This window comes from Chelon labrosus (genome assembly GCF_963514085.1).
Source record: "Chelon labrosus genome assembly, chromosome: 4".
NCBI classification, from domain to species: domain Eukaryota; kingdom Metazoa; phylum Chordata; class Actinopteri; order Mugiliformes; family Mugilidae; genus Chelon; species Chelon labrosus.
In genome coordinates, this window is record NC_140340.1 from 5,630,863 (window position 1) to 5,649,507 (window position 18,645).

Sequence of the window (18,645 nt, forward strand, 5' to 3'; positions counted from 1 at the left end):
TATCATGTCAACAACAAGAAGAGAGGTCAGACATTCAGTGTTTGTAGTGGCACAGAGAAAAGCCATGAAAAGAGATCTTAAAATTAAATCTAAAACTCACTGGGAGCCGGTGAGAACAGGTTAAAAGCCTCTTTAGTCTGTTGACAATTAAGATAATCCTTTGATTTATCACACAGTGGGGAAATTTACACTGTTATAGCATCATATAGTTAAGGATCTCTGATAAGATAAAGGTAAAATCATGACTTCCCAAACTGCGTAATGTCAACATATGATTTACTTTATGAGGATTTGCTTTTTATCCCCAAGGGAAGCCCAACTAATGATTTCTGCTGTGAGTATTATCCATAATATTGAAGTGTTCACATGCAAACAGTGAAAACGTCCTCCAACCACAGAGTCTGCAGAGCTGGTGTGATGGTCAGGTTACTTTCCACTGAGTGGATCATTAACTTGAGTGATTAGTGAGGGCGAGACCCAACCAGTTCAGACTGAACTAAGGTACACACACACACACACACTAAATATATCACTGGATCTTTAATTACATAACATGAGCCAGCTAAACATGCAACTTTGGACATCTTTAGATAGTTGAGAAGAAAAAAATAAGTGGAGCTCTCACAGCGGACACGGCAGGATATCCAAAAACACAACTCCAAACTCAGGTGAGGACCAAAACCAAGACAAACCAATTCAGTTCAATTCAATTTTATTTATATAGCGTCAATAACAATACAAATCGTCTCAAGACGCTTTACAAAAACCCGGCCTGAAACCCCCAGAGCAAGCCTGAAGGCGACGGTGGCAAGGAAAAACTCCCTTTTAACAGGAAGAAACCTTGAGCAGAACCCAGCTCATATGGAGGGACCCATCTGCCTAAGGCCAGCTGGGTACAGACAGAAGAAAGAAACCAGTGGTAACATCACAACTTCACTGACAACAAAGGGAAATACAGGGCTATATACACCTGGGCAGAGGGGCTAACGAGACACAGGTGAAACTAATCCAACAAAGTGAGGAAAACACAGGAAGTAAAACAAGACAAGAACCTTACAAAACAAAAACAGGGTCAGGGTCACAGAAAATACTCAAAACCATGAAACCTGTGATGCACTTAGGCACCGGGATAATAGTACAGAAATACTTGTCTTAATATGTCAAACAGAAATCAAAGTTTTTCTTAACAATAAGTGAAGAATGGAGTATCGGTTCAGTGACGGTGTCAGATCCAGAGCAGCAGAACACCCCTATGCTTGAATATCCCCACCTTAGGTCAGCATGTGTTTAATAAAGTTTGGTAGAAGCCTTTCTTCTGGTTGTCTCTCATCATACGTGCAATCTTCTGGTCCACTGTGAATCCGCTGTGCTATGTCGGAGTGCACGCCAGGTTCTTGGCCTTGTTCACTTCCTAATAAGTGGTTTAGGGGATGCTGCTTAGCCGTAGCATATCGCATCTCTAAAGCCCTCAGAAGGCCCATGTCCATTCTCTGACGAGTCACCACAAGGGAGACCTGCACAATACTAGGAAGGTGGTCATAATGTTACGCCTGATCGGTGGCAACATGTTGCCTAAGCATGACTGTTCATTTTCCCCCTTGTGAGAGCAACATGTGTCACCAAACCATCTGAGGTTTGGACCTTCATCTCAGCTTGTTGAGATCAGTTCTCCTCCCCCTATCCCGCTGCCTCCACCTCAGTGCACTTTTAATATCTTCATGCACTCATGTTAAGTTTTAATATTTATTTATTTTCACCAAATCAGTTTTATTTGTGCTTATGTGAGGACGTGTGTGGGGGTGAAAGTATCTTCTGGGAGAGCTGTTTCTAAATGTCCCTGTATTGCTCCCAGTGCAATGACAAGAAAGACTTTCTATTCTATTCTGTTCTATCTACTCAAGCTGGCATTGCCTGTGATTGGGTTCGTGATAGGCCAGCCCTGCAGCCCCTGGACCCGCCTCGTCCAATCAATCTGATGCATTTGCACGTTACGTAAACGCGCCGCCTGCGTGTTTGTTCCAAGGGGGAGAAATTAAAAAGCGACGCTCTCTGTCCCATCGCTCTTTCCAAGCAGCTTGAGGAGCGCTGGGCGTGTAGGAGGGGTAAGAACACTAACTACACCTAACATTGTTTTTGCAGGATGCATGTTGTCTATTAACGAGAGGGGCTGCTTGCTCAGGTTTGTGATATCAGACAGAGGCAACAGGTGCTTAGAATATTCTTATTCTTGCGTGTGACTTGCAAGATGCGTGATGGCGTGTTTGCTGGGGAAACTTTTTCTTACTCCGTCCTGTCAAATGCCTCCCAGCTTCTCTGTCTGCACTTTCCATTGGTCAACACTTGGAGGTATGTTCCCAACGGAACCATGTGATTGGAGTAAGCAGGTTGGCATGGGCAACAGGCCCCGCCCAATTCTGTGCAGGGTCAGTAGACTGTCAATCTGTTACTGGGCACTTTTACAGTTTCCTTGGCCAAGCATTTACTGTGCATTGATTATGTAAGCATCTGAAGGCTTTTATTGAAACGCTGCATGATCAAGGTGCATCCATGCATGCTTTACTGGTATTTGAAATACTACTTTGCCTGTCTGTGACGCCTTTTCATTTGAGTCTTCAGTGAAAGTAAATGTGTGATTCTTCTGGATGAGCAAGCATGCAACATACACTCAACTGGAAACCTGTTATCTACACCAGCCTTAAACTAATCTAATTCAGCAGCCCTCCAATAAATCATCTTTTTGTGAAAGCTTTAATGGTCCAGTTTGGTTGTAACTGTCTCACAGAGGAGAAAGGTCAGTCAATCAATAACTTTATCAAACGCTTCAGACTAAACTAGAACAGTAGTGGGCTTCGTGAAGGTTTGCTGCAGAACTGCACTGGTTTAAAGTGAGCGCGGTGCTAAATCTGCACGCTCCTTCTCGTCATGCAGTTTCACGTTGTAATCTGCAAAGCTCCTTTTGATGAATGTGATCACATGGCTTTTTTAGATCCAGTCACATGTTGGTAATAAGAGTGATCGAGTGTCTTGCTATTAGAGCTGCCACTAACCAACCAACTCGATTAATGGGTCGATTATTTTTGCAGATTTTCATGGATTTGTCAAGAAAATTGTCATAAATTCTCTCTTCTTTAAGATTCAACAATCCAGTGTGATGGGAAATGTTGAGTCTCGATTGAGAGACAGCAAATATTTGACACTTCTGTGAATCAGCTAACCGTTGCAGGTCTGCTTGTTACCCCGTCCTGCTGAAACGAGGCCTGACCAGTCACAGAAACCAGAAGCACAGTCTTATTTTATCTTATTTTATCTTGACTTCACTGAGTGGGTAATCTCAGTCATTGCACTGATTCAATCAGGGTCACAATCCTTTTCTAGCAGAAGACACAGTGGAGCAACTTGACGGCTTTCCATTTGCTTCGCGGCTCCAAGTCACCGGTTGTCCCGTCGGTTTCTCTCCCTACAGAACACAGCGAGGTGCGAGGATGAAGATAGCCGTGATTGGACAGAGTCTGTTTGGCCAGGAGGTGTACAAGGAGCTGAGGAAGGATGGCCACACCGTCGTAGGAGTTTTCACCATCCCTGACAAGGACGGCAAGCCTGACCCACTGGGTGAGAAGAGAGATCTAAAGTCAAATATTAATGGAGGTAGTTCTTGTTGTGGTAGGTGAGCTTTTCTAGGACACCTTCCATGTCATCAAACAAAACCTGAACTCTTCACCCAATCACTGTGGGCCTTTAAACCTCTTTTATCAGTGTTGGAGTGTAATGATGATTTGGAGTCCTGTGTGTCGTGTTATCTCTACAGTATGTGGATATCGGAACCATGACGAGCAATAAAAAGTCTAAAATGGGATTTACTGCCGTGTAAAAAGAATAGTAAAATAATTCTGATAGACCTTGACCTAGAATCTTGTATTAAAGCAGGAAAGAATATGCTTGAAGGAAGTTTCAGTCAGGTACTTGTGCAATGTGCAATTCACTTTAGCATTTACAATTTCATTATGTAAGTTTTTCTGTGTTAAACCTGCAGCAACATCACTTTACGTACTTTAAACTTGGGTATTTATTCCACAATAATTATTCTATTTCTTCAGCATCACATGTTAAAAGGTGTTTTCTTCACTTTTAAACACTGATTTGAGCATTTGCCTTCCTTCATCCTCTAACGTGGCTTCTTCGCCATCCTGCCCTGCAGCCACAGAGGCAGAGAAAGATGGCGTGCCTGTCTTTAAGTTCCCCCGCTGGCGAGTGAAGGGCCAGGCCATCCCGGAGGTGGTGGCTCAGTACAAGGCTGCGGGCGCGGAGCTCAACGTCCTGCCCTTCTGCTCCCAGTTCATCCCCATGGAGGTCATCGACCACCCCAAACATGGCTCCATCATCTACCACCCCTCCCTGCTGCCTCGCCACAGAGGAGCTTCTGCTATTAACTGGTAAGACGTGGTTGTATTTATGTGTGTGTGTGTGGGGGGGGGGGGGGTCGTTTAGAGGTGCTGGTCTTTTACCCTGCTGCCTTGGGCTTCACAGGACCCTTATTCATGGCGACAAAAAGGGCGGGTTCACAGTGTTCTGGGCTGACGATGGACTGGACACTGGACCAATTCTGCTGCAGAGGGAGTGTGACGTTGAGCCCAACGACACCGTCAATACAATCTACAAAAGGTTTCTGTTTCCAGAAGGAGTCAAAGGCACAGTACGTATGGCTGTACGGATGGAAAACATTTGTATTGTGCGTATGTACACCGATCAGGCATAACATTATGATCACCTTCCTAATATTGTGCACCTTGTGCCTCCAAAACAGTTATGACTCATCGGAGAATGGACATGGGCCTTCTGAGGGTGTCCTGTGGTGTCTGGGAACAAGATGTTGTTAGTGGGGGGACATTTGAGGGGAGGGGCCTCTATGGATCATCCCACAGATACTTGATCAGTTTGGGATCTAGTTAATTTGGAGGCCAGGTCAACACCTTGTGCTGTTCTTCACATTTTTTTGAGTTGTTCCTAAAGGGATTTTTGTCAAGGGCTGCATCCTGCTGATCAGGGAGTGTCATTGCTATGGGGTGGGGGTGCCTGGTCTGGTCTAGGTGGGTGCTACATGTCTAAGTAACATCCACACCAATTAATGCCAGGTCCATGTTATTTACTTCTCTCGTCAGTGGTCATAATGTTGTGGCTGATCAGTGTGTAGGCTATGACGCATATGAATTCTACTCAAGATTGTTTGTCATGTGCACGGCATAACTTCAAAACACTGTAAAGGCTGAGACGTCCAGATTCACTCACACAGGAAACCTTTGCTCTCATCACTCACTGTTATATTTTAACATGACTTTGTTTTGCCCTCAAGGTGAAAGAGGACCATCTGGCATGCAACCGTGTTACACATTATTAAATTAGGCTCTCAGATCAATGTGAAAGATGCATTGTTTGAGATTAAAACTGTAGGACATCACGTTTTGTGTAGACAGAACGGAATCTCCAAAGGCCAATAACCATATCCATAACCGCATCGTGTTATGGATCCTGCTTCTGCTTGTCCGGTTTTAGTCGGTTTCCCAACATGACAAACACCGCGATGGCAAAGTCCAGAAAGATAACACAAGTTTGTTTTATTTTTGCTTGAGCTGCATTGTTCTGGTTCCAGGTGGAAGCAGTGAAGCTTATCACAGAGGGGAAGGCCCAGAGGATTACGCAGCCACAGGAGGGAGCCACGTACGAGTGCATCCAGAAGAAGGACAATGCTAAGGTGAAATGCAAGTTATAAAAAAAGAAGTGTGGAGTAGAATCAAACCTGCACATTAGCGTAGGTAAAACGTGCACGTCCTACTGAAGCAAGTACACATGGCTATTAAAAACACACAGGAGCATTATAACTATTAGTGATAATAGTTTCCTCTGTTTCCTCTGACAGATTGACTGGAACCAGTCGGCTGAAGCTTTACACAACTGGATCAGAGGAAACGACAAAGTGCCCGGAGCCTGGGCCGAGGTTGATGGACAGGTAACATGACAGATGAAGAATGAACTGTGAAGTAAATTCAGTTTATGGCTACAAGAGACAATATTGAAGATGTGTCGCCAGTGCATACAAGAACATTATGACCACCTTTCCAGTATGCTGACTGCTGTTGTGCTGTTTTACTATACGTCTTTCTCTCTGGTGCAGAAAGTGACTTTCTATGGCTCCAGTATGGTGGATAATGGCGCCGCAGCTAAAGGTCAACCCCTGGAGATACCTGGAGCCAGCCGACCCGCCATCGTCACCAAGGCAGGACTGGTGCTGTTTGGAAACGATGGCAAGACGGTAGGTCTGCTTGTTAACCCTGGGGACATGTTGGAGCATCTTTTCACCAGATTCCCCTGGGTTTCTATAAGCCAACAGAAATGATTGGCATGTAGGCATTACAACTTCAGAGAAATCCAGACATACAGTTTCGTATACCAATACCTAAACCAATAACTTTAACTTCTCATGTATACAAGTATTCAGGCCCTTTGCTGTGACTCTCTAGCCTGACGAGCCAGACCCACATTAAATGTAGGGTCTGGGTACTTTCCATAGACAGGGCTCAACCGGAGGGGTGGGATAAATGGTTGTCTTTCAAACTCCCTCTCCACGCAATAGGACAGCGCTACAACCAATCAGAGCAATGAAGAAGGTGACGTAGTCAGAGCGACGGAAAAGAGACTTCCTTGCATGTGTTGTGGAAAAAACTTATCCTAATAGATATTAAATAGTTCTTGTTGCATCCTGTTTTTTTTTTTTTTTTTATGAGTTCGCCTACAGGTTGAGTTTCTCCTGCATTAATCATTTTTAAGCTGTGGATCAAACTTTTGCCGTATCCGGTTGGCAAAACTCCAAATACATCCTTCTTTTGTAAGAACGACCTCAGTGCAGTTTCTTGTTCTTTTCTCAGAGAAAAGCTTAACTTCAAGTCTTTCAGAGCGGCGGCCAAAGCCGATTCGAAAGAAAGTTGTTCGCTAGCAGCAGCCATCGCTCTGGTAGTTCTAGCAGGATGGGGAATTCACGCGTAATTCACGGAATTTATGGTCGCAGGTCAGTCGTCATCATGTTAAGCACGCCCACCGACTCGTGATTGGCCCGGTCCATTTTGGATTTTTCGAAATCTCAAGTCAACGGAGAGTAACTAGACTGCCCCTGGAAGCAAATGTAATTTGCTGCCGCTAGGGGCGTGTCTAGATTCTAGGCTAGTGACTCTCCAAACTGTGGTCAAGTGCAGAGGTCAATGTAGAAAAGAAGACACAGCTGTCTATATATAATATATATAAAGGTCCCACCATTCACAGTGAAAGCTCTCTGGACAGAATAGAGATTTTCTTAAAGAAAACCTGCTGCATGGTGCTGCAATCTGAGATGAGGATGACAGTTCACCTCACTTTGGGATTCCTGTCCTCCTGAAACGCCGAGCACAAAATCCGACTTAAGCTTTGTGTTACAAAATTAAAATAAAATCTGAAACAGAATAAGTGAAGCAGCTGAAGTAGCTAAGGCATTCGCAAGTTCCAACAAAGAGAACCCAATCAAGCCAATGAAACAGAAATATTAGGCTTTGGTATTTGTTTATTCAGTAAAATTAGACAATATTACATTTCTGTGAGGTGCAAAAGCTATTGCACCTCTAGGATTTTACAAGTTCATTACAAGGCTAAATTAGAGTCAACTCTTTCTGATCAATGTATGAGACTCAGGTGTTGTTCAGCGGCCTGTTCAGTTTAAATAAATCTGGGATTTGTCTCAGTCTTATCTTGGCACGGACAAAGGAGCTGTCTGAGGAGCTCAGTAAGAGCTGTTGTTCTACAGGCTGGAAAAGGTTACAAAACCATCTCTAAAGAGTTCGAAATGAACAAATCCACAGTTCAGACAGATTGAGAACACATGGAGGAGATTTAAGACTGTTACCCTCCACAGGACAACAGGTGGACCACTCCAAAAGAAAGACGCAGAATAGTCTGGGAGGTCCCAAAGGAGCCCAGGGGAACTTCTAAGCAGCTAAAGGCCTCTCTCACATTGGCTGATGTTAATGTTCATGAATCCACCATCAGGAGAACAATGAACAATCATGGTGTGATAAGGACAAAGACGCTGCTCTGCAAAAAGAACATTTCTGCCCGTCTGCAGTTCGATCAACATCACACGGACAAGCCAGAAAACCATTGGGAAAATGTTTTGTTGAAAGTAAAACTGTTTGGTTTAAATAAGAGGCTCATGTCTGCAGATGACCGTACGTTGTCTCACTGGATTCTTTCACAAAACCACAAGGAGACGTTGTCCTCAGCGGCTGAAACTGTTGCAGCACAAAACCAGAACCAATTCATAACCATGACATAAAACCACAATTGTGTGTTTTTTATAATTCTGCTGTTGTGCAAACAAGGAACAAATTGTTAATTATTAAACTGTAGCTAACTGTAACTGTAGGTAGTTTGTGCTATGCTAACTCTAACCATGTCAATGTTATATAATTTTACCACTTCTACTATTTTTCTTTAAGCTCTTGGATGTTTTTTTTATGCTCAGACAACATTTGGCAGTTTGGATTCCTGTTAAAAAATAATTTATTCGCTTCCTTAAAACGGTTAAAGCAAGGTTTTCCAGAATTTCTACTCAGATTTTACACTATATGCAACAAAGACCATTAACGATGTCTGCTCCGGAGATCTCTTAGCCCAGACTTTGACTCGTGGACAGCTGGATGCCATGAATCTTTCTCATGTGCCTCTTCATCAGCAGCCTCTCGGTGAATAACTCATCGCAGTCCCCACATTTGTAAGGCCTTTCCTCTTTATGTTTGACCAAAACGTGTTTCCTCAGAGTGGAGCCCCTGTTGAAGGATTTGTCACAGATGTGGCAGCTGAACGGCTTCTCCCCTGTGTGAGTCCTTATGTGTTCGGTCATGTGTCCTTTCAGCTTAAAACACTTGCCGCAGAAATGACAGCGGTAGGGTCTCTCCCCCGTGTGCACTCTCATGTGATTCCGCAGGTTGCTCTGACCGGGGATGTGTTTGCCGCAGATGTGACAGTCGAAGTTGCCCTTGCCGTCGTGCGACTTGCTCTCGTGCGTCTTGAGGTGCCACGTTAGCACCGTCTTTTTGGTGAATATGTAGTTGCAAATGTGGCAGCGGTACAACGTGGTGCTCGTCATCTCTTTGAAAAGCTTCGGGTCGTCCTCGGAGGTCTGCTTCGTCTCTCTGCTCTCTTCCTCCGCTCTGCAGTCCTCCAGCTGCTGCACTGTTTTGATGAGTTCCCGTGTCAGGGCGTCCCCGTCGTCGCTGTCCTCCACTAAAGATTGCTCCTCGTTTCCATTGAGCCACAGCCCCTCACTGTGCTCTTCTTTAACCTGGGAGTGACCGGGCTCGTCCTGGCACACACTCTGGTTCCACTCTTGCTGTTTAAGAGGAATGTCCTCTATGCATGTTGGCTCAGTTGGCTGTTTGACATCTGCATGGGCAGAAACAAAAATGCATTACACTAAGGGGTAGAGATCAGAAATGTCAGACAGTGCCAAAATAGAGCTCCACCTTTCAGAGTTTACTATACAAGTAAATACGATTGCTCTTGAAAAATAAGTTGTGCACATGAGTATGAGACAATCGTGAACAATGAACTGCACCTTCTATATACACCGATCATAGTGGTGTCTGGCAACAGAATGTTGTTAGTGGGGGGCCTTTGAGGGGAGGGGCCTCTATGGATCATCCCACAGATACTTGATCAGTTTCTAGTGAATTTGGAGGCCACGTCAACACCTTGTGCTGTTCTTCATGTTGTTCCTGAAGCGTTTTCGTGTGTGCATCCTGCTGGGGATGGCTGCTGCCATCAAGGAGTGTCATTGCTATGGGGTGGGTGGGGGTGCCTGGTCTAGTCTAGGTGGGTGCTACATGTCTAAGTAACATCCACACCAATGAATGCCAGGTCCAAATGTTTCCCAGCAGAACATTGAACTGTCACAAGATGGTCAATGATATTTACTTCTCCTGTCAGTGGTCATAATGTTGTGGCTGATCGGTTTATGGTTGAAATGACAATACTAAACCTCTTTGACCTTAATTTGATGTTTTTGAAGCATGCAAATAAATAAATAGCAAAAATGAGATTAGTGCTCCTTCTGTTGTAAGTCAAACCCCATCCAGCTCTCTCCTTCCTCTGAATGGTAAACAGAGATCAACACTGATTGCCTGTAAAGCCTTTAATAGGCTCATCTGTCTTCATTTAAATAAAAATAGACTGCGTACAAACAGAAATATGGTCAAATAACATTTTGCATCGTTAAATCTGAATCAGGCCTGTGAGGATGTGACATCCTGTGCAGACTGAAGGCTGATGGAGAGGCTGCCCTGCTCTCATCCACCTTCCAGCTGCGACCCACCACGGTTCGTGATTTGACGTTAGCTTGTGTTGCATTGCTACTGACGGTCGGATAACCACGAAGCCAGCTGTAAACTGAGAGACATACCCGCCCTGCGCAGTCTTATCTCCGGCTTGTAGACCAGATCCAGCAGCCGCTGCAGCCTCTGGTTCTCCAGCGTGACTCGGTCCACCTCCTCCTGGTACTGGACCACTGCCTTCTCAACGAAGCCGTAGATGTCCACCGCAGCTGCGGTTAATCTTTCCGTCAAGAAAGCGTTGAATGACTGAAGCGTACTTGTCGCCATCCTGCGACTCGAGCCTTATTTTTGCTCCTTGCTTTCTACCACAGTTGTGACGTTCGTGAACGAACCGAATCTATTGACCCGGCTCTTTAAAACGAACGACAGGAACCGAGTCACAGTTGAGAGCCGTACTTTTTTATTATTATTATTTTTGTGGACAGCTTTATTTGAAGAGAGTGGTTGGTAACTTAAAATAACAAAATGAGTCAAAGAAAACGCAGCAGTATCAGGATGCACGGGATAAATAAAGCTTCTCTCTATTATGGATCGATATTTCAGAATAACTCCCAATATAAATGTCCCACCAATAGAATATATATCGGTGGGATGTCTGAGTTTGAATGATTCTGATCCAAATCTTACCTTATCATCCCTCCCAGTGATTATTTCCAAGATAAAGGAGTTACCACCAGGCTGGCATCCTTAAAAATAAAATATAAAAATGAGCTTGTACAAAGTTGAAGGAAGATGATTTAGCCAAACAGAGAGAGGTGCTTGGTTGAATCTTGCTGTAGTGTGAGAGACCTGAGGCAGGGGCAACAGGGGCGACACTATCCCAACCAAAGCCCAGATCCGGACACCTCACCTGTGAAGAGACCTAAAGGTGGCAGTTCACAGACGCTTCCTGTTCTATCTGATCAAGCTTGACAGCAAGAATGAGATGAACTGCCAGCGTGCAAAGCTTGTAGAGATTTACCCAGGAATATCCAAAGCTAGCCACATTAGCTTCTTTAAAGTACTAAATTAAGTGTCTGCATACATTTACACATGAGAGGTTTCAGTTACTTTTGTTTTCAACATATTTGCAAAAATATAATAACAGCCCTGTACAGGAATCTAAGGTATAGACAAGCCTAGTGTGTTCAAGTTTTCCAACGACAAAGGCTGCCTGTTTTATATAGTTGTGCATGATATGATTCCTCCTGTTGTAGACATGACAGTATATTAAACAGATTATGAGCTTGTTTTTCACATTTCCCCCATTCTGTGCAGCTGCTGGTGAAGAATCTGCAGTTTGAGGATGGGAAGATGATTGCTGCAGCTCAGTACTTCAGCTCTGGGAGCAGTGCTGCCGTGGAGCTCACAGAGGAGGAGAAAACCTTTGCCGAACAAATGAGGGTAGGAAGAACAATTTAAAGCATAAACAAATCTAAATGTTAAGCACAAACAAATCTTGTTTGGCACTCATCTTTTTGGCACTGGGTCTTCCAGGCGGTGTGGCAGAGCATTCTGACTAATGTGAGCCAGATTGAAGACTCTACAGATTTCTTCAAGTCTGGTGCTGCTTCCATGGACGTGGTCAGGTAATTAATGAAACCATGTTAAAGTTTAAGGGTTTTTCTCCATTTGAACGGTTTCCTACCGCGTTGAACTTAACGCATTATCTGCCGCGAAACTCGTTAATTTCACCAATATTTTGTTATGATACGCTAGTGCTATTCCCTGTTGAACAACTTGAGAAAATACACGCTAGGACATTGCATTTAAAAACACAGCTATTGTATGTGCACAGACCTGCAGGAACCCCACAGAGGGGTTTGTTTTGCTCTCTTACCGGCGTCTGTGTCTGTGCTGCCGGACTCTTTCCTTTTAGTACTTTTTTCCTCCAAGTCTAAACTCATGTTCACTAATTTTTTAAGTTTGGTGCGGTGCAAGTGTAGCTCCAGAAACAAACATGAACTGAACGCTAGGTAGGAGCTGATCGGGTATGAGCGGGCATCAGTTTCTGGTGATATGTGGGTGTTCACGTACAGTAAATCATATTGTATAGGCCCTAAAACTATCATATATCTGTCAACACTGATCAGCATCCATTTGGAATACAAACAATGAGTTTTAGTCTAGTCCACCTCAAGCAGCAGCTACTACAGTAAAGCGTTGCTTCCACATTATTGCATGAGTCACCTGGTTGTTACTGACTTCAGGCTTGTGGAGGAGGTGAAGCTCCGGGCCAGCAGCTGCCAGCTGCAGAACGAGGACGTCTACATGAACACCACTTTCGGGGATTTCATCCAGATGTGCGTGAGGAAGCTCAGAGGGGAGGACGACGAAGAGGAGCTGGTGGTCGACTACGTAAGCAGCTATGTTTTAAAATTGGACCGCATTTGTTGTTGATCAGCGCCGGAAAATATGACATGTTGACAGATATTTCGTACATTGTGCAGGTGGAGAAGAACATTAACAACATGACCATAAAGATGCCTCATCAGCTGTTCATCGATGGAGAGTTTGTTGACGCTGAGGGAGGAAAGACCTACAAGACGATCAACCCTACTGATGGATCGGTGAGAGATGGAATATAGAAACATTTCATGTGTGCTATGTAACTCCTGGGTCATTCATTGTACACCATCACCATTCTTTAGGCAGATTACAGAGCTAATAATGGACATGTAGCTGTTGATTGGTATTAAAACATGTCCTATTTGTTATCAATATGTCCTCTATCTGTCTGTCCATCCTTCAGGCCATCTGCGACGTGTCTCTGGCCCAGATAAGTGACGTGGACAAGGCAGTGGCTGCTGCTAAGGAGGCCTTTGAAGAGGGAGAGTGGGGCAAGATGAACCCAAGAGACAGAGGCAGACTCATCTACAAGTCAGTGCACTTTTACTCACCAGCAGCTTATTAACAGGATGCTCCGTGGAGTATTCAGTAGAATTAACAGGTATAACAGCAGGATGCATATTAGGTTATCCACTAGTAGCTCTGTGGAGTAAAGCTTCATCAGTGGGTCCCAGGTTTGCATTTCATATAACCAAGCCTGCAGGCATCTAGTTACGCACTCCTGATGCTTTTAGGTACTTACTGTATTATGTTCCACCATTTGACAGTGTATTCAATGAAGGAGGCTTCACAATAAACACAGCTAAGCAGCCACTTAGACCTGTGCACACTAACCATTGAGATCCGATCACACAAAGCGTGTATGTGATGGGCCACCTACTCAAATTATGTCCTCTGTGCACTTACGAATTTGCATGCCAGTGGTGTCAAAGTGCGACAGCAGGCAGAATGGATTCTCACTCGAGACTCCATTTGGTCTTTGCAAATCGAAATGTGCTCGCGTATCGAGCGAGGAAGTGACGTCCGATCGCAAGTGATGACTTGAGACGTATATGGGGAAGCATCCTGGGGCCTGTTCAGACTTTGCATTAAGATCCGATGTAAAAGACAGGTGTAAACACCACCGGGACGCATTTGAGAGATCTGATCTCTGACCACATTTAGAGGTGATCTGTGTCATGTGTCCACATCATGAAGAGGCACCATAAGTGATGTCTGTTCACTAGTAATGAGAGCCTTTTAAAATATTCTGTCCTAGTAGCTGTTAACTAACTAAAAAGTAAATAATCTAAGTAAGATTTTACAAATGAAAGAATTTAATATGAGTACACGGTTTGAGTTATAATCTGAGTTTAGTGCAGGTCTAACTAGCGTCAGGGTGGAGATCAATAAGTAACAGAGCGGTTCTCGGTTCTGGAGCAGTGGTAGAGGTCCATTAAAATATTCTACTGCGTCCCAGATGATGTCGGGGGTTATTTACATAATGCCAGGTCTGAACACACGTACCTAAAGATGGTCACTTGAGATCTGATAGCCCGGATCAGATCTAACCCTAAGTCCGTGATTGAAATGACTTAGAGCTGTCCTGCGCTGCTGTTAACCCAAATATTACTCACTAACTTTAGTTATGTATTTACCATTATAGATCTACTTGTTAACTGGTACATGTACTGCTATTGTAACCGTGCCCTAAAGCAAAGTTTTTGGATATAAATACAGCATACTGCATGTATTAAATCACTTCCTTCTGAATTATTATTGCCTTATGTTGTTATGCTGACCCTGTGTCTCGTCTACCACTCTGTCCACAGGTTGGCTGACCTGATGGAAGCGCACCAGGAGGAGCTTGCCACCATCGAAGCCATCGACTCGGGAGCCGTGTACACTCTGGCCCTCAAGACTCACGTGGGCATGTCCATCCAGACTTTCCGCTACTTTGCCGGCTGGTGCGACAAGATCCAAGTGAGACGGCTGCTTTTTATTAAAAGACACCCTGCAATGACACGTAGACAAACGTGTACATAACATGATGTGCTTTTTGCTTTAAAGGGCAGCACCATTCCCATCAATCAGGCCAGACCAAATCGAAACCTGACTTTCACCAAGAAGGAACCGATAGGGTGAGGAAGGAAGAAGTGGACTTTGACCAGCGCTGGTGCTGTTACCCAATTATCATCTCCTCTTTCTCTTCAGCGTGTGCGCCATTGTGATTCCTTGGAACTACCCTCTGATGATGCTGGCCTGGAAGACTGCGGCGTGCCTCACAGCTGGAAACACAGTAGTCCTGAAACCTGCGCAGGTCCGTCTCACATCCGACTGACACTATCGTCTATAAAAGACTAAAATCACGGAGGTCATTGATGCTTTTTGTTTCCAGGTGACGCCGCTGACAGCACTGAAGTTCGCCGAGTTGGCAGCTAGAGCGGGACTGCCCAAAGGGGTGATTAACATTCTGCCTGGGTCAGGTAGGGAAACACATTCAGCCCAGTTAGATGTTAAATTCATGACACAAGCCCGAGGTTGACTTGTGAAGCTCGGGGAGTTGCTACTGAAACTCATTCCTCTCCTGCAGGTGCTCTGGTGGGTCAGCGTCTGTCTGACCATCCTGACGTCCGTAAACTGGGCTTCACGGGTTCCACTGAAATCGGTAAACACATCATGAAGAGGTGAGAAGCGGAGCACCTTCTAGAAATCTCTTGTCTAAACTAGCCGTGACCTAACTCCTGATTTTTGTGCGTCTGTCTTCGATGTAAAGCTGCGCAGTCAGCAACGTAAAGAAAGTCTCTCTGGAGCTCGGAGGAAAGTCCCCGCTCATCATCTTCAGTGACTGTGACATGGACAAGGCTGTACGAATGGTGCGTGCATTTAGGCTGAGGAGTATTTCTTTTGTCGTTTTGCACATGTGTAAACAGTTGTTGTTTGTGCGCTTCAGGGCATGAGCTCAGTGTTCTTCAACAAGGGAGAGAACTGCATCGCAGCTGGCAGACTGTTTGTGGAAGACTCCATTCATGACCAGTTTGTGAAGAAAGTGGTACGTGTTTTTATTGCTATTCGTACGGGGACTTTTCTTTCATACGGCCGGTAAATCATTTCATTTGAGCTCTGACTCATGCTAATCGTAATATTAGCAGACTACTGTGCAATTTTTAGCACCGCAGCAGGTTGACAGTGTAGCTTTGGACGCTACGCCGTAACCTGACATCCACCACGTAGAAATATAACTACGTGACGCAGACCTTAACGTAAAGTGATTGGCCCGAAATGCATTTCCTTATTCACATGAGCGCAGAAAGTTCTCCTGTTCAGGCTCCTACACACGATCTTCTCTCTATGTTCAGTGCTGCAGTTTATTAACTCCAACCATAGACTGTATATAAATATGGACACTGCATCCATACTTCCTTGCATTCGTCAAACTGACCCTATTTTCCCGAGGATACGGGCGGCGCCGTCTTTTGAGTTTGGTGCCAGAGTCTGAGCCGTGATACAGATGCCCCGCCCACATTTCCTCCAGACTCGCCCGTGTTTTCGTCTCATTAATACTGCGCTCCGTTCTAATCGCAGATCGAGGAAGTAAAGAAGATGAAGATCGGCGATCCACTGGACCGCTCCACAGACCATGGCCCTCAGAACCACAAAGCCCACCTGGACAAACTGGTGGAATATTGCCAGACCGGTGTCAAGGAGGGAGCCACCCTGGTCTGTGGTGGCAAACAGGTGCAGCGACCAGGTAAGCAAGCAAAGGTTTGAAGATACGACCCAGTGTGACCCATGTGTCCTGATATAATTGATGCTTTACAACGATTCCTAATTAATTTCTCATGTGGGTTTCTAACATATTGTCTTGTCATACGTCTGCCTCCAGGTTTCTTCTTTGAGCCCACAATATTTACTGATGTTCAGGACCACATGTACATCGCCAAAGAGGAGTCGTTTGGCCCCGTCATGATCATCTCCAAGTTCAAGAGTGGGTAAGTCAAACGTCCACATCGCTTCACGCTCCCCACGTTTTATTTACCGCATCGTAACACAAACCTTGTGTCTCTCCTCTTCGTCTCCCTGCCTCTCAGCGAGGTGGACGACGTGCTGAGGAGGGCCAACGATACGGAGTACGGCCTGGCGTCGGGTGTTTTCACTCGAGACATCAGCAAAGCTCTGTACGTCAGCGAAAGGCTCAACGCTGGCACCGTTTTTGTCAACACCTACAACAAGACTGATGTGGCGTCGCCGTTTGGAGGTTTCAAGCAGTCTGGATTTGGCAAAGACCTTGGTAAGAAAAGCTGTAGTTTAGTGAAGCTTGTTACATACGCCGTGAGAAGCAAGACATTTGTTCTTGTTCTCGAGGTGGGCAACGACAAGAACAAAGTTTGTTTCTGCGAGGTCATTTATACTTCACGAGTCATTCGGTCAGTCATTTTGACAACCATGTCCGTCGGATCAAGCCGTTCATTCAGCATGCACCCAGAGACAGTATGACGTCCCATTGCCACCCAGGAGAGATTAGCGGTCACACTGCGAATATTATCATCTGGGAGCTCACAGAGTGGCGGCTAGTACTTTCGCTTTTCCGCATGCCCACGTCCAATTTCTGAAGAATTTCACAGAATAGTTGTCGGACATCACACGAGAAAAAAGTTCTATCCGGTTGATGTGTCGAGAGTAAGTTGCAAGAACTCCCAAACAAGGGCTATAAGAACAAAAAGACGTCATTTTGTTCTTGTAGCCCGAGGAGCGAGAACAAATTTCTCATATGTAACACAACTCAACGTCATACACGTTTTCTTCTTCTGTATGTCAAGTACAACGAAATTATACGTGTCACATCTGAATAATATGTGATTTAAAAATAATAACTCTCTCCGGATACTCTTCTCTGACTTCCTCCCACAGTCTAAAGACATGCTCATGAGGTTAATTGGTGATTCTAAATTGGCCGTAGGTCCAAAAAAGCTGGCAGCATAGGACAGAGTGCAATGTACAAAAGCGGTGTGGTGACTAATTTCATATTTACCATCACTCCAACAGGACAAGAAGCTCTCAATGAATACCTGAAGACAAAGGCGGTGACCATCGAGTATTAAGTCACGTCATGGCCAGAAGGCAGTGATGTGTGTGAGAGACACTGACGGAGGACAATAATTCTGTATGTGCACTAACATGCCAACTGATCACTTTAACATGCTGTATCCTCACTAACAGAGCTATGACCCCTGCTGCAGAATGTTTCTAGGTAGCCCCTATGTGACTTACTATGTAATTTAATTACAATTTGTTTGATCAAATGTCATTAATTTCTAATATGGCTTACATTAGGTCAGAAAAGTCTTAAGAAATGTAACATTTCCAATAAATGTTTTTGGTTATCAATGAAAACTGCTGCAGACGTCTTTATTCTTGGTGTGAGTCTTTTTCTAAGCTGAAACTCTAGATTCCTGATTTTTCACCATCTTGTTGTGATGAATATAATCAGAAAAGACATATAAACACTTTCCTTCCATTAAATAGTCATGATTATTCCAATCAGGGCCTAAAACTAGTCACTCGTCATATTTTTGTTTCTCAATCTAGACTCTAAATAAGCCACAAAGTGAAACCTCATCAGTAAGTATTTGAGTTAATCCGCCTGTCGAGCGGTGGGATATATGAGGCGCCAAGAGAACAGTCTGTCCCTGAAGCTGACGTGTGAGAAGCAGGAAGAATAGGTGTAAGAATCCATACGATTGTGACTTTTTTTGTTTTTGAACGCAAGCGTGGGGCTTTTCAGAGCTAGCTGTGACATCACAAGGAAAAGACTTGAGCTGCTGACACTAAAAACAGGCAAAACATGATCCAGGTCTGGATTGCTTAAGGAGGCAACAACGCTAGGAGACATCTCCAAAGCCCAAGATTTACACCATGTGTCACGTACACT

General features: G+C 44.6%; 2 protein-coding genes across 2 annotated transcripts; one reads left to right on the forward strand and one right to left on the reverse strand.

The window, feature by feature from the left end:
• The first annotated feature begins 2,082 nt into the window (after positions 1-2,082).
• Positions 2,083-18,330, forward strand: aldh1l1 (aldehyde dehydrogenase 1 family, member L1). The gene is made up of 23 exons (XM_084542707.1): positions 2,083-2,102; positions 3,464-3,609; positions 4,196-4,430; positions 4,525-4,690; positions 5,645-5,746; positions 5,912-6,001; positions 6,167-6,304; positions 11,664-11,789; positions 11,883-11,974; positions 12,596-12,743; positions 12,836-12,955; positions 13,138-13,265; positions 14,546-14,696; positions 14,784-14,854; positions 14,928-15,033; positions 15,112-15,199; positions 15,307-15,400; positions 15,490-15,589; positions 15,667-15,765; positions 16,299-16,464; positions 16,600-16,705; positions 16,805-17,004; positions 17,760-18,330. The coding sequence occupies exons 2-23, from the start codon at positions 3,483-3,485 to the stop codon at positions 17,813-17,815; spliced, it is 2,709 nt and encodes a 902-aa protein (XP_084398833.1). The 5' UTR covers positions 2,083-2,102; positions 3,464-3,482; the 3' UTR covers positions 17,816-18,330.
• Positions 7,575-10,673, reverse strand: LOC311486852 (uncharacterized protein; the record flags this gene model as incomplete). The annotated part of the gene is made up of 2 exons (XM_084542873.1): positions 7,575-9,486; positions 10,475-10,673. 2 exons carry the CDS (start codon positions 10,671-10,673, stop codon positions 8,684-8,686), a joined length of 1,002 nt encoding a protein of 333 aa, XP_084398999.1. The 3' UTR covers positions 7,575-8,683.
• Positions 18,331-18,645: the final 315 nt, after the last annotated feature.

Excerpts from the sequence above, each read along its gene's own strand:
- aldh1l1 (XM_084542707.1), top strand. The coding sequence starts at position 3,483 with ATGAAGATAGCCGTGATTGGACAGAGTCTGTTTGGCCAGGAGGTGTAC. Across the intron at positions 3,610-4,195 it reads CGGCAAGCCTGACCCACTGG|CCACAGAGGCAGAGAAAGAT; the intron begins GTGAGAAGAGAG and ends CCTGCCCTGCAG. Across the intron at positions 13,266-14,545 it reads AGAGGCAGACTCATCTACAA|GTTGGCTGACCTGATGGAAG; the intron begins GTCAGTGCACTT and ends CTCTGTCCACAG.